Below are 13,862 nucleotides of genomic sequence, written 5' to 3' on the forward strand. Positions count from 1 at the left end.
AAAATACTTTCCAAAATTTCACATTTATTGTCTGCAAAGACAAACAAAAGTTGAGTTTTCTTGCTTGTTATGCCAAGTAAATACATCTTTATGCTAATACAGCGTGTAATTTATGGTATATACGTACAATTATAACAGGACAGACAAGTCTGGGGTTTTTTTTCTTTCCACACATGACATACATCGAAATAAAATTCAGATAGTTAACTTAAACAAGGTCATAATCCTGACTTATTACCCATCTTATCTTTGTCTTACTTCCTTGAATAGTCCAAAGTTTCTTTAGAACAGCTATACAGTGCTGAGTAACACTTCTTATGATACCTATAAATGGCACCTTCTCTCTTGCTCAGTAACTACTTGTCAATTTCAAAATCATCTGTCTTATATTACTGAAAACTCCTAGCTTTCTGAAAAATGTTTCCTGAGCTGCTTCTCCACCAAAATAACAAGCGTATTTATGTATCCTCTATTTCAGTTATTCATTGTTTCACAATATGTATATAGGTTTAATTTATCCTACTAAACCATGAAATCTGACATGACAGGATTCCTGTCAGACAATCCTAGCAGCCAATCCAATTCACAACAACGAGAGCATTAAATCTACAAAACCTAAGGAATAAGAAAAAATTAGTGGCAACCAAAGATGAGCTTCACAGAAGAAAAGACAGGTACTTGGCTTTTAACAAAAGTGAAAGAAAAGGGCATTTGCAACCCCAAGCAAGAACTTTCTGTGTGCATAATGTAGAACTCAGAATTTGTGAACACAGGCTTTGATTAGGAAAAAAGGTCTTCCTTGCATACAACTGATAGGAACAGACAAAAGTTTATCACTGGCCTAAGTAAGGTTCATTATGCATCCCTAAATAAGGACAGATTCAAAAACACTTTCAATCATTGGAGACTTCTTACTAGAACATATGCAACTCTCAGAGCCATAAGTGAAGCCCAGGGGATGTACTGTCTGTGCATCCACACAGGACCTGACATCAAATGTTGCATTTATTCCTTTTGATTCAAAATATTCCATACAAAGATGGAAGGAGCTGCTACACCAGAATTACCTGAGTGTTTTCAATGTACATTTCAGCCCCTCAAAATGGCGCACAAACAGAAACACCACCTGTGCCTTCACAATGAATACGGCATTATTTGGAAATCTGTATTTTTGAAACACAGGTAAAAACAAATACTAAGATACAATAAAGCTATCATAACTAACATACATGCAAGAGCTTTAGGCAGATACTAGCCCCAGATAGTGTACTGCAGGAAAAACTTAATATTTGAATCCATGTTACACTACAAATATCCTACTGAAGTTAAAAGCTGATAAGCTTTGTATGGGTCTCAGAAACACCCCAGAATGTCTCCACTAAATCAGTTACCAGAAAAACCAATGTATCACTGAATAGGATTTAAGAGTCCTTGGGAGGCTCATTAAATTTTCATAGCTGAATGAAAAAAGGTTTCCATCACCTTTTTTAAGAAATCAGAGATAAAGTAAAATGACCATATTTTATCATTTCCACATCACCTTCAAAAGGTCCACACACAGAACTTCACTTGAACAATACAAAATCAAAATAAAAGACTCCTTGAAAGACTGCATTTCGCAAACAGTGGTGTACACCATAACAAAAGCATGGCTTTCTACCACAAAGACACCACGAGACACAGCTATGACTACTAATAACAACAGAGTCATATTGTACCCCAATCATTATGTCTGAAGGTAAGCCCAGATACACTTCAGTGGTTGACTTTTGTTGTAGGGATAAAATTCCTTACCTTGAAAAGATTGCTTGGCTCTGTCCACCAGTTCTTCAATAGGATAACTTGCTAGATCTCCTCTGGCATGCTTAGTTTTACAGTAGGTACATGCATTGAGACACCTGTTCAGAAAATGAAAATACTCAGTTTCTAGCCAAGAAAGTCTTTATAGGTACAGCTATACTTATTAAGCACCTCTGAAAAAATGAGTTTTTATATCTATGACCAGAAAATAGTAGTATTCCATTTTTAAATCAACTGAATAGTTTGAAAACTGTTTTGCTGTCCTAACTTCTTAATGTATCTTTCACATCTATGGAAAGTTTGAAAAACAATCAGCGCAAACCACATACAGTGGGAACCACTAACAGTGGGAATTTAAATATTTTTTAGAAAGGTACAATCGGGTTAATAATTTTTTATTACTAAAGGTCAATCTCCAGGTTTCCGATCCCACTATTACGTAAAAAAATCCAACCTGAACAAGAAAGTAAATGAAAAAAGTCCTGAAGGGCTGAAAGTAGATTTTTTAAAGTGTGGATACTTGAAAAGACATTTCAATTAATTTTTGAAACCTTCCTTTGGCTTGTATAAATAGAACAAACAACGTAATGAAGACAGATTCACCAACTAGAAAAGAGTTTGGCACAAAAGACTGCAGAACTAATGAAAACTCCTACAAGAAAATGAAGAAATAATGTGATTGCTTTTAATTTACCTGACAGTATACTAAAGGCAGACTTATTTAGAGTACAAGGATGGAAAGACTAAAACAAACAAAAACTACCTCGCATCGTAAGCCTGTTGTGCTTTTTTTCCTCTTCTCCCCTTTTTAGAGCTGATATTGCTCTATCTTTTTATAGGTTAAAACATTTAAACCTAAGACCTAGTAAACCTCAAAGACCCCAAAAAACTCTTTTTCAATATTTCCATTGTTCATGCTTACTAGAATACCATAAATTCTGTCCATTTTCACAACAAAAAGGCCACAGCTTCATAAAATCATACAATCTTTAAGGCTGGAAGAGACTTTCAAGATCATAAAGTCCAACATTTGAACTATCACCACTGCATCAAATAAACCACAGCACTAAGTTCTACATTCATCTCTTGAACACTTCCAAGAATGGGGACTAGAACACTTCCCAGGGCAATTCCCTGTTTCAATGCCTGGCCACACACACTTTCAGAGAAGATGTTTTTCCTGATGTCCATCTTCAACCTCCCCTAGCACAGCTTGAGGCCATTTCCTCTTGCCCTGTCACTGGTTGCCTGGCAAGAGGCGCCCACCTGGCTACAGCCTCCTTTCAGGCATCTCTAGAGGGTGATAAGGTCTCCCCTGAGCTTCCTTTTCTCCAGACTAAACACCTCCAGCTCCCTCAGCTGCTCCTCATCAGGCTTGGGCCCCAGACCCTCCCTCAGCCCTGTTCCCCTTCTCTGGACACGCTCCAGCCCCTCAATCTCTTCCTTGAAGTGAGAGGCCCACAACTGAACACAGGATCCGAGGTGTGGCCTCACCAGTGCCGAGCACAGGGGCACAATCCCTGCCCTGCTCCTGCTGGCCACACTATCGCTGGTACAGGCCAGGGTGCCATTGGCCTTCTTGGCCAGCTGGGCACTGCTGGCTCATGTTCAGCTACTGTGAACCGGCATTCCCAGGTGCTTTTCCACAGGACAGTTTTCTGTCCACTCTTCCCCCAGCCTGCAGCACTGCAAGGGGTTGTTGCAATCCAAGTGCAGAACCCAGCATTTGGCCTTTTTGAAATTCATGCGGTTGGCCTTGACCCATCAAGGCAGCCTGTGCAGCTCCCTCTGCAGACCCTTCCTACACTCCAGCAGATCTACACCCCAGCCCAACTTTAGCGTCATCTGCATACCTACTGAGGATGCATTTGATGCCCTCAACAATAAAGGTATTAAACAGGACAAGAAAACATTTAGGTACCAGAAAAGGCAAGTGTTCCAACTACAGCATACTTAGAACTGATACCACAGCATTTTCAAAACAATTCCAAAAAGGCAAAGATAGCACAGGGTGGGGTCTGATGAAGTCACCAGCCCCAAGATTGTGTTTACTACCTGGATATATTTTGTCTTCTATTATGACGCCTGGCATCTCCATTACTAGGTGATTAGTGCTTTGCAAACTCCAAATCTTTTTCTTCACAAAAACTTCCGCCATATGTTAGTTCTGCTTCATTTGCATGAGCAGGGGTTCAGGAAGAGCAGAACACCGCCCAGAATTTGTTCAGCTGACCTCCTGCACATGACCTCAGCCCCGAGACCTTCTCCATTCAACAGAAATCTTAAGTTCCGCAAGAGAACATTTAGGTAGTTTGTGATTCTCTCTGGATATGTATATTATTTGTTGTGCCTATCAGACCAAAAAACATCAGATTTCAGCATTCACCTCAGATCAGAAAACTAAAATATACTGCTTAACGGCAGCAATCAGACTGTTCTATTAACTAAAAATGTATATGAAAAAGGTTACCTATAAAATATCCAACTGGCTAGTAAAAATAGAAAAAAATCCCTAAATCTGAATCTTTACAACCTGCTCCAAATAAGCGATTCATTGCCACCCAAAGAGAACTAATTCATCAGATGTATCTCATGTTTCTTCTGCAAATCAAAAGCCTTTCATTACATAGGATCTGAAGTACGTGTAAAGAGGTAGCACTTGAAATCAAGAAAGTGTAAGCAGATAGTTGGATTATACTTTGTCTGTGTAACCTACATAGCAAATGAAAATGTTTTTCTTCTAGGTCACTGTCATCTAAACTTTGCCAAGAATGGCTTTCCCTCAAAGCCCATGGGTAATTCTTCCTCTCTATGCTCCTCTTACGCAAAGCATGTCTCCATGCTTTTTTTTTCTTTTCTTGATTTTCTTTTTTGTTAGTTTGTTTTCAAAGCAGAACTCCCCATTCAACCCAACATTTCATTTCTAAGCATGCTCCCATCCTGACATACCACTGTAACACTCTTCTCCCTTCACATCATTCATTCAGCTAAACCTCAGCCTTTTTCCACACAGCTACACAGAGAAAAAGCATTACTGATCAGTCAAGGAAACACAAAATCAGCTTCAGAACAAATATGTCTGCCCTTTCGGAACCAAAACACAAAAGGTGTGATATTATGTACTAACCCTTGTACTATACTAGCCTTTGTTTTCTCCAAGAAAATAAAATTACCAGCTGTTTTGTCAAACTTCTCAAGTCAAGAAGAGATTTTACTACAACAATCCTGCCTGTTGAACAGTGAGTTACTTTAACACTGGCTTTTTCACTCACAGAAGAGAATTCTGTCAGCCATCAGTAACAAAGGGATGCATCAAGATTTTTTTCTCTTGGGATAAAGTCAATTTATTTGGCTCAAATTTAAGCTCAAATTTGGGAGAACAAAAAAAATGCATGAGAAAACACAACAAGTTTTATAATTTCCTTAAATTTGTAAATTCTGCCTTAAGACTTCCAACAAAACTTTATCACAAATTTTCTGTTGCCTTGAACTGTAACCTTGCATGAAAACAATCCTTCTGGAGACCTTAAGATGTGTCAACTCAACCTAAGATTGATAAAAAACTGTAATATTAGTAAATTATTTTTTAAAACTTCTAAACTTACTCCTGTGTAATAGATCTAAACAGTTCTAAAATCTAAACTGGTGTTGAGGTACAGTAAAAAGCATAATTTATGCTATATACATAGAACTTTTCTGTTTCCTTATCATGTATGATGCATCTGTAAAATACACCGTGTCACCTCTTTCTCTCCTCTCCTTATAATTTATGCATAAATCATATACATTCCTTTCTATGTATTTTGCTCTGTATTTGCGTAGCAGTATTTGAAAAGCTTTACAGCAAAAACAGTAAACAGTAGGAGTGTTAAGTACTACGCAACAGTGCCAAATACTGAAATTATTAATCTCCAAACCTTGAGCATAATTCTCATATCTTCAATCACTGCTCTTGTCCTACAAGACTGCGCTACCTGAAAAAAATGCAGTAACAGCAGCTCTTCTATGGCATTTCAGTAAACTCTGTCACAAAGAGAGCATGGAAATGTGGAGAAAGAAGCATTAATAAAGAAGATATTTTCCAAATATTCATAGTATTATTATATTTGCCAATATTTTCACAATATCCTATTTTCCAAATATTCACTGTGGTATGTGGTATTGCTTCCAAGACATTTATTACTATGGTCTTTAAGTACAACTTCAGAGGGTTTGTTGATTTATTTTGGGGTAGGAGCTGAAAGTTGGAACTTGGAGGCAGACTTTTTTCAAATTTTGCTGTGGTAATTAACTTACTCCTGCTAAAAAAAAAGAAGTATTGGACATGTCTAAACAATTTAGTTTTTCGCTTTTTTACTTTAAGAGATGATCTAACAAAACCAGAAAGAGACAGACTTAGGTGTAACATAAAAAAAGATCAGTTTTAGAAAGCAAACTAAAGGAGACAAAACTTTTTTTTTCTATATCCTGTCTGTACTATATTTATTAATAACAACTTGGAAAAGGAAATAATCTTTTGGGTTACAGTTGACCAACAAAAGGGTGCAGATTTAAACTACTTGTAAAAATGCTGAACTAACCACTTTTCACAGATATAAGAATTACAATTCTTGAAAATAGAAATTTAAACCAAACCATAAGTATAATCAAGGACTGTAGTGGTTTCTTCCCTAGTAAGCCAGCCTCCTCTCCAAGTTTCCAGCATAACAAATTACTCATATGTCCATGCTGCCACATACTCAGACCACAGACAATCAAGTGGAAAAAGGCTTTTGGGAACTCTGAGAATCTGAGCACTGCCTCTTACTAAGTGGCATCCACCACCAAGAGGATCACCTAAAACCAACATCTCTTAGAAAACAGCCTTTACTATAGCTGTAGCTCACGTGCATAGGACTAAACAGCCAAGAATCCAGTACCTGCAGAAGACTATTTGTTTTGTGTTAAACTGGGAGCATTCTTGAAGTATTTATAGCTGGTTTGTAACTGTTAGTTTATATTAATGCAGGTCAAAGCTTAAGTTCATTTTTTTTTTTTTTTGCACAAAGAAATCACAAACATTTGTAGAAAACAATAATTAATGATAATTGTGTTTTTAATTGCCAATATGTTTTGGCTAAATTTTACAGTGATTCCAGAACAAAAAAGACTGAGTCCTGGTTTTCCAACATACTAAACTGATTAAGGTACTTTGAATTATTAACCTTTTGCTTTGAATTATTAACCTTTAATCAGCTATGTGCCCAATACACAGAACTATTCACAGCAAGATAAAATATTATCCACAGATAAATTACTACCATGTGGCTAATTAAAAAACTTTTCAAACATGTTACCAAACTGAGCATCATCAACATTTTGGTAAAGTGCCTAAAATTTTCTTGTAGATATAGGTAGCAGTGGTTTTTATAATGTTTAGCTAATATGGGCTCATGCTGTGCATTATACTAACCCAACTCTTCATTTTCAAAACAATAATATTCCTCATAAAAAACACACTTAACATGAAAGGCTCCCCCTTACAGATGGAACTAATTAGGAATAAGAATGCTTATGACACAGCAGACAAATAAAGACTTTCCTTCAGTGGGACTAATCAGTGGATTTCAGCAGAAGACGAGCATGAGAGTGCAGACACCAGGAAAAAAATGTTGGTTCCTCTTAATGGGACTCATGCCACTAGGTTTAGTCAAGAAGAGATTCCACCCTCAGATATGAAAAATACAAAATAGCTTTCATTCAAGGATCAGAAAACAGCTCAATTACAGCGTGTGATGAGCCATTAGTGTGTGTGTCACTCAAATTGAAAGTGACTGATCAAGAATGTACATCTGTGAGCAAGATGGGAGAGTTGAATGCTGCAATGAGATATATATATATATATATATATATGTATGTATATCATATATATAATATGAGAGATCTCTGCTACTCTGCAGTGGTTAGTCTTGGGGAAGTGTTCCCTCAATAACTGGAATAATCTGGTAAGCTCCTGCGTGCTCCCAAGGTGGTCTACCAAACTGGCAGTTTGCATAAAATCATGAATCACAATTCAGACTAAACACTAATACTTGCCCTTGTGAGATATGACTAACTATACATATTCAAAATGTTATGAAGTTTGCCCTATTTAAAAAAAAATTCTGCTAGTATTGTGGCACCACTGACACCCCTGGCACATGACATCAGTACAAACATGGAAAGATTGCTCATCACTGTCTCCCACGCCGTTTCTCTGCAGCTACCAGCAGATTTCTTCAGGTGATCTCAACAGCTCCAGGCCAAGAATATTTTGTATTAAAACTATGGTTTTTCTGAAAGGGGAACATCACTTGCTTGCTTCAAAATACAGGTTAGAGAAGAGATTTATGCTTTTAAAAGATACACTTACATTTGCTATCAAATGTAATTTTGACAAAAATGTTCTGTAGTGTGAATACAGAGAAAACTCCCTTTGCAGCCTTGACTGAGCAAAAGAAATAGACAAAATACCTACTGCCAGCAGGTGAAAAGATGGATACTAGTCACAAATTATTCACCAAAAGCTAGTGGAATTCTACAAATGTTTTTCTGTTTACAATACCAAGTTTTGAAAACCTAACAACAATGACACTATACTTATAGTTAAATATCATACTATATTTTTAGAATTAAATGCCAGTAATACTTCCTTGCATTCTACCTCTATTAAGTCTACTTTTACTTCCAAAATATCTCAATTCCCTCAAGCATAACTGTAATGGATCAGGGGGGAAAAAAGTAATTCACAGGAAAATTACAAATAAAATAAAAAAAAAAGGGGGCATGCATATATTGCTTTCAGGAAACTGCTCATTTTCTTAAAGTTTGCACATTTTACAATAAAGCTTTTCAACCCACAATGACAGGGAGTATAACTTCCTGACAAATATTTGGGGTACAGGAGTGTTTTCACTTTAAAAATAGTCAGGATTTAAAATACTTTTGAAACAGTAGCAAGCAATTTCTCATAAAGGCTAATTAGTCTAAGCAGCAAACCACATTATTACAGAAATACTGTTTCTGGTATCCCAGCTTGTTCAGAATGAGCTTGGACACCAGCCACAGGTACACACACAAGCACTTGAGGTTACAACATTTTCCATGTGATAAGAACAGGACTTGTCTAAACTTATCTTTGCAGCCAAGTATTTTAGAGATATGCTGTGATAAAAGCTCTCTGAAAGTCAAATGCCAGCCTAAGAAGTCTCTTAAAAGAGTTTTAGCAGAAAAGAGTATGACCCTTCAAGCAATACCATACAACACATGGGACTGCACACATTTTTCTCAAAGTAGGATGCCACCATGAAATGCTGTTTTTTAATTCTGCTAGTCATGCCATGCTCAGCAAAATGGCAAGAAAATGCATTAAATTTTGTTCTTCTAAAGATCTTGGAAGCCAGTGTTTTACTTGGTAACGTCTCACTAGTTACTAATCAAAAGGAATTTGGAGAGAACGCAGCTCCATTGGTTTGATAAGCCATAATATGATTCAATCTCGTACTTTAAATATTTGCATTTTCTGAAACTGAATTCCTACAGTCAAGTGCAGGTGATTGAAAGGTCACAGCTGTGTAGTTATATCACCTACATTCACCTTACTCACTTTAAGGCCAATGATTTAACATCAAGTGCATCAATAGCACTTTCCAGTGCTTGTCTGAAGAACTTCTTGATTAGTTACTCTGGCCACACAGTTTTGCAACAGAATCAATGTATTAAGGCATTCTAAATTGATAATTACAAAATAAAACATCCCATTGCTAAGGTGCACACATCTGTGTTCTCCATCCTGAACCAAAACAGTACAGTGCTTGATGCTTACTGGAAACTGCAATGTTTTTTTTCTATACAATACAAACTAAAGCCCTGTCATTCACAGAGGCATAACTTATTTTAGAAGTATTTCCAAATAGCTGTGTGGCTATGTAGAAATCAGCTTTGGGGGCAGATCAAGACAGGTATTAATATCAAGAAAGCAACTCAGCCAAAACAGCATAGGTAGATAAATGAGGTTCTGTCGTTGCACTGAGCAGAAAATGCCATGACATTGTAACTATAAGTCATCAATTCTTTCAGCACCTCATAAACAGCAATAATATTTAGAAGATGATGACTCCTGGTCTCAGTCAAACAGTAGTAATGAAGGGGGTAGAAATGAAGAGCTATGGCAGAAAAACATCTCAGATAAATAAGATACTTTCTTAGAAATCTGCTCACAGCTAATCCCAGAGATGTAGTGGCAGAACAGCCCAACATCACTTCATCACCATGCATGAGGAACTGCTACTCTCAGTTCCCTCCTAATGAACAGCAGTGGCTGGAAAGTGACCTCTGAGGACAGGATTCTTGGGGACTTGATTTAATTTATAAAGTTGCAGAGGGCTGTGACTTGACAACTGCCTTACTATTTAAAGCAAAAAATAGTATCATTGTACTTAAAATACTCTACTGGGAGGCAGATGACTTAGCAAAACTTATACACAATGTGCTGCAGAACATAACTAGGTTAGTAAAAAGCAATTTCAAAAGCTTTTAAAAATCAAGCTTTCAAAGTTTTTAATCAAATACTACTATCAAAATGAAAATTGTGACTTTTAGGGGTACAGGTGAGTATAATGAGCACATTTAAAGTTCTGTTTCAGGAATGAAGCATTTCAGCAGATCTCTATGACTGGAAGAAGGCTAATGGGAGTCAAGTGTCCTTCTATAATCAATCCACTTCATTTACCATGCATCTTCACAACATTAGCAGCTTCTGAATCAACCCCACAGAAAACATGGTTGAAAAGTAGACCACTGCCTGTGACAAGAGCTATTGTTTTTACTTCCTGAATGGCTTTTGGGACAGACCCTTTTAGAGTGGTGCAATCTCACAGGAAACATTAAGCTGCAGTTAATTCTGTAACATACAGCAGGTACCACACAGATTCTTGGGATAAAAGGTATTGTTTTTGTACTGGTCAAAACATCCTGGGGGGGGGGAAAAAAAGTTACATTTCAGCAACATTAAAACTACCAGGCTTAATTTAGACTTTATCTGAGATTGCCATCAGACCAATTTCCAAAAAAGCATTTGTAAAATGTCTGTGGGAAACTGGATCTGAATTGTCTGGGTAAAATAATGGAAATAAGTGCATAATAAAAACAAACTCACCAATTATAACTTAAGTCAAAGTTACAAGGTGCTTATATAGCTTCAGTTATAAGATATCAATATAACCTAAATCATGATTTTATATATCTATATAACCTGAATCATAGCCTTTTATACCTATATAACCTGATATAAATAACTTTTTATACAATATAGTGGCTAGTATACGGTTAACTAGTTGCTTAATACTGAATAGACAAAAAAAAAAAGAAAAAACCTTACCAGGTGGATAGCTTTAGAGACAGATAAGTATAGTACTAACGAAAAATTGGCAAGTGCAAAGCCAATTAGACACAAAATTAAGAATTTAGACAAGTTAAGACCAGACAGAGGGATACTGGGAAAAGGTTTTTCCTGGAAAGAGTGATAAAGTTCTGGAATGGCCTACCCAGGGAAGTGGTGGAGTCACCATCCCTGGATGTGTTTAACAAAGCCTGGATGTGGCACTGGGTGCCATGCCTTAGATGAGGTGTTGGGGCTGGGTTGGACTCTATGATCTTGAAGTCTTTTCCAACCTGGTCATTCTGTGAATATAAATGGATTCTGGAGCCTACATGATGATGTTGTAGTGACATAGTGACACTAAGCAATACTTAGTGTATAAATATACCAGAGCACTTAACAAAGGTGGGTGAGTTAGGTTTCGATATCCCTCCCCCTCACCACCAGCGCTACAGTGCACAAATACCTGCTCTATAGAGAGGTATGGGGATTTATTTCCAGCCTATCTTTCAGGCATCCCTAGAAAGAATCCCCTCCCAATGATTGCATGCACACAAAGCTTTCTGCCCCAAAATGTCCTACTGGTTGTGGTAGCAGTAGGACTGTTAGAAACTCCAATGTGAACAAGGATCTAACCAATGAATACTATGCTGTTGCTCCTAAATGTCATTTGTGTCTTGCAATAAAATGGTTATTCTTGCTGGGAAATAAAAGCATCTGTGCAGCGGTAGATACATACATGCTTCAAATACAAATTCTTGCTTATGCATTACTTTGTCAATGTAAAATGAACGAAGGCCACACATTTCAACACTAATTTCCCAAACCTAAATCTCAGATTTTCCAAGCAATTTAACAGACTTTCTCATAAGATGCATGGACTTATTTCTTTTAAAAACAGAAATTTAAACCAGAGTCCTTATGTTTGCCTTTAGAGTCTCCAAAGGGATTTTCAGAAGCAAATTGATCGCCTTTTTGCACAGTTACAGAGCTGAGTCAGTCAGACCATGGACATAACTTTCTTACTTAACAAACAGTTATGAATTATTTTATTTTCATTATTTTGTAATGTCATTCTCTGAATGTATTTAAGTATGTTTTGCAGAATTTAAAACTAGTGACAGTGCAGAAAACAGGAAACTGTAGTTTTTCATTACTAATGATCATCAACTTCTCCATCTGCTTTACTTCTCTAGAATTCTCCCATTCTAATAATTCGTCAGATCTTTTATTCTACTTTCTGGTGGTTTTTTTCCCTGACATTTTCTTAACTTGTTCATCTTGTCTTGTATTTGGTGACCTGTATGCTTGTAACTCTCCTGCAGTGTCCTCATGTCCCAAGGACTGGAATGGTCTGACATTCTTCCAAGCTAGTTGGCCAGTGTTTGTATGCTTTGATTTCCTCTTTAACTACTCAAGACTGTGGTGAGCCTGAAACTTTTCCAGTTCAATTGCTGCCAGCTCTGACAGAAACCATAATTTGCTAGCTTTTTTTTTTTTTTTTTGGTAAAGCACTAAGATGGACAACTAGCTTTAGACTTAAGAGGACTTTTTTATTTTGCCTTGTCACTTCCATTGCCACTCAGATAGTTACGGTCAGTCATTTAAAAGAAAATCAGAACAACTATTACTAAAGCACTTAATTCATAAATCAGAGCATTAAAAGCAGGCCACAGAACCTCTTGGGAATTCAGGGTCTAAACAGCCTTCTAGACATTACAGGCTGGAAAATACACAAGAGGCAGCCCTAGTCATCCAAAGCAAGACTTAACAATAAAAAGGAATGGTCAGACAAAACACAAAGTAGCTCAGCAATTCAGCTGTTTACAGGCCTTAGTCAGTACTCAAATGGAAGCTTTTTTCATATTTCCACATCTCCATCTGGCTACAGCATTATCTTAGCAATGGCTGACTTGAGCTATTTTTTCAGCTTCAGCCAAGTTCTTTTAAAGACCCAGCCTTTTGGATGAGAGGGAGTTTTGCAGGATGTGCCTATGGGCTTCTGAACAGACCCAACAAGCAGATGTAGCAAGGAATACAAACCAGTTACTTCCCTGCAAGAATGCTTACACAAATATGGCTGATGACATCATACTACAAGATGATTATGTGCTTTTCTAGACATGAGTTAAATAGACATTTTCCTTGAGAGGCTGAGTTGTCTGAAGAAAGACATGAACTGACCTTGGCTTCTACAAAGAGGTGGTGACTAACCCTGTGGGATGGGGAAGACTGGGAATGTCGTGAGACTTGATTTTTTTTTTTTTTTAATTGTTTTTATCTTTCAAGGCTCCTCTAAAATCTGTAAAGTCAAACTTGTGTGATATGGATTGAATAAGTGTTCAGCAGAGTGGGTTAAAAATGGGCTGGACTGCTGGGATGTGGTGAGCAGTGCAAAGTCTAACTGATGATGTGTTCTTCAGGGACTGACCGATGCTGGGGACACTCCAACCTCCCAGCTTTATCAGCAATATAGGTGAAGGAATGTAACATGTCTGCAGAAAATCTAAAAGTGGAGTTGGGGGATTACTTCACATGCTGGAAGGCGGGTTTACTATTCAGAGGGACGTCAATAGCATGGGGAAAGGGGCTAACAGGAACCTTGTGAAGAAAACTGGCTTGCTCCTTGTTGGAATGAGGAGCTCTTACTGCTGTCTACAAACAG

At 37.3% G+C, this 13,862-nt stretch overlaps 1 protein-coding gene across 1 annotated transcript in view; it reads right to left on the reverse strand.

Moving 5' to 3' along the window:
* Positions 1–13,862, reverse strand: part of CDKAL1 (CDK5 regulatory subunit associated protein 1 like 1) — a 380,101-nt gene that overhangs the window by 206,437 nt on the left and 159,802 nt on the right. The window contains exon 9 of the mRNA XM_041426743.1: positions 1,795–1,898. Within this exon, the coding sequence (XP_041282677.1) occupies positions 1,795–1,898 (104 nt within the window). The remainder of the gene's footprint in view (positions 1–1,794; positions 1,899–13,862) is intronic.

The sequence above is a fragment of the Onychostruthus taczanowskii genome, unplaced genomic scaffold (assembly GCF_017590055.1).
Source record: "Onychostruthus taczanowskii isolate IOZ18803 unplaced genomic scaffold, ASM1759005v1 scaffold94, whole genome shotgun sequence".
NCBI lineage: Eukaryota > Metazoa > Chordata > Aves > Passeriformes > Passeridae > Onychostruthus > Onychostruthus taczanowskii.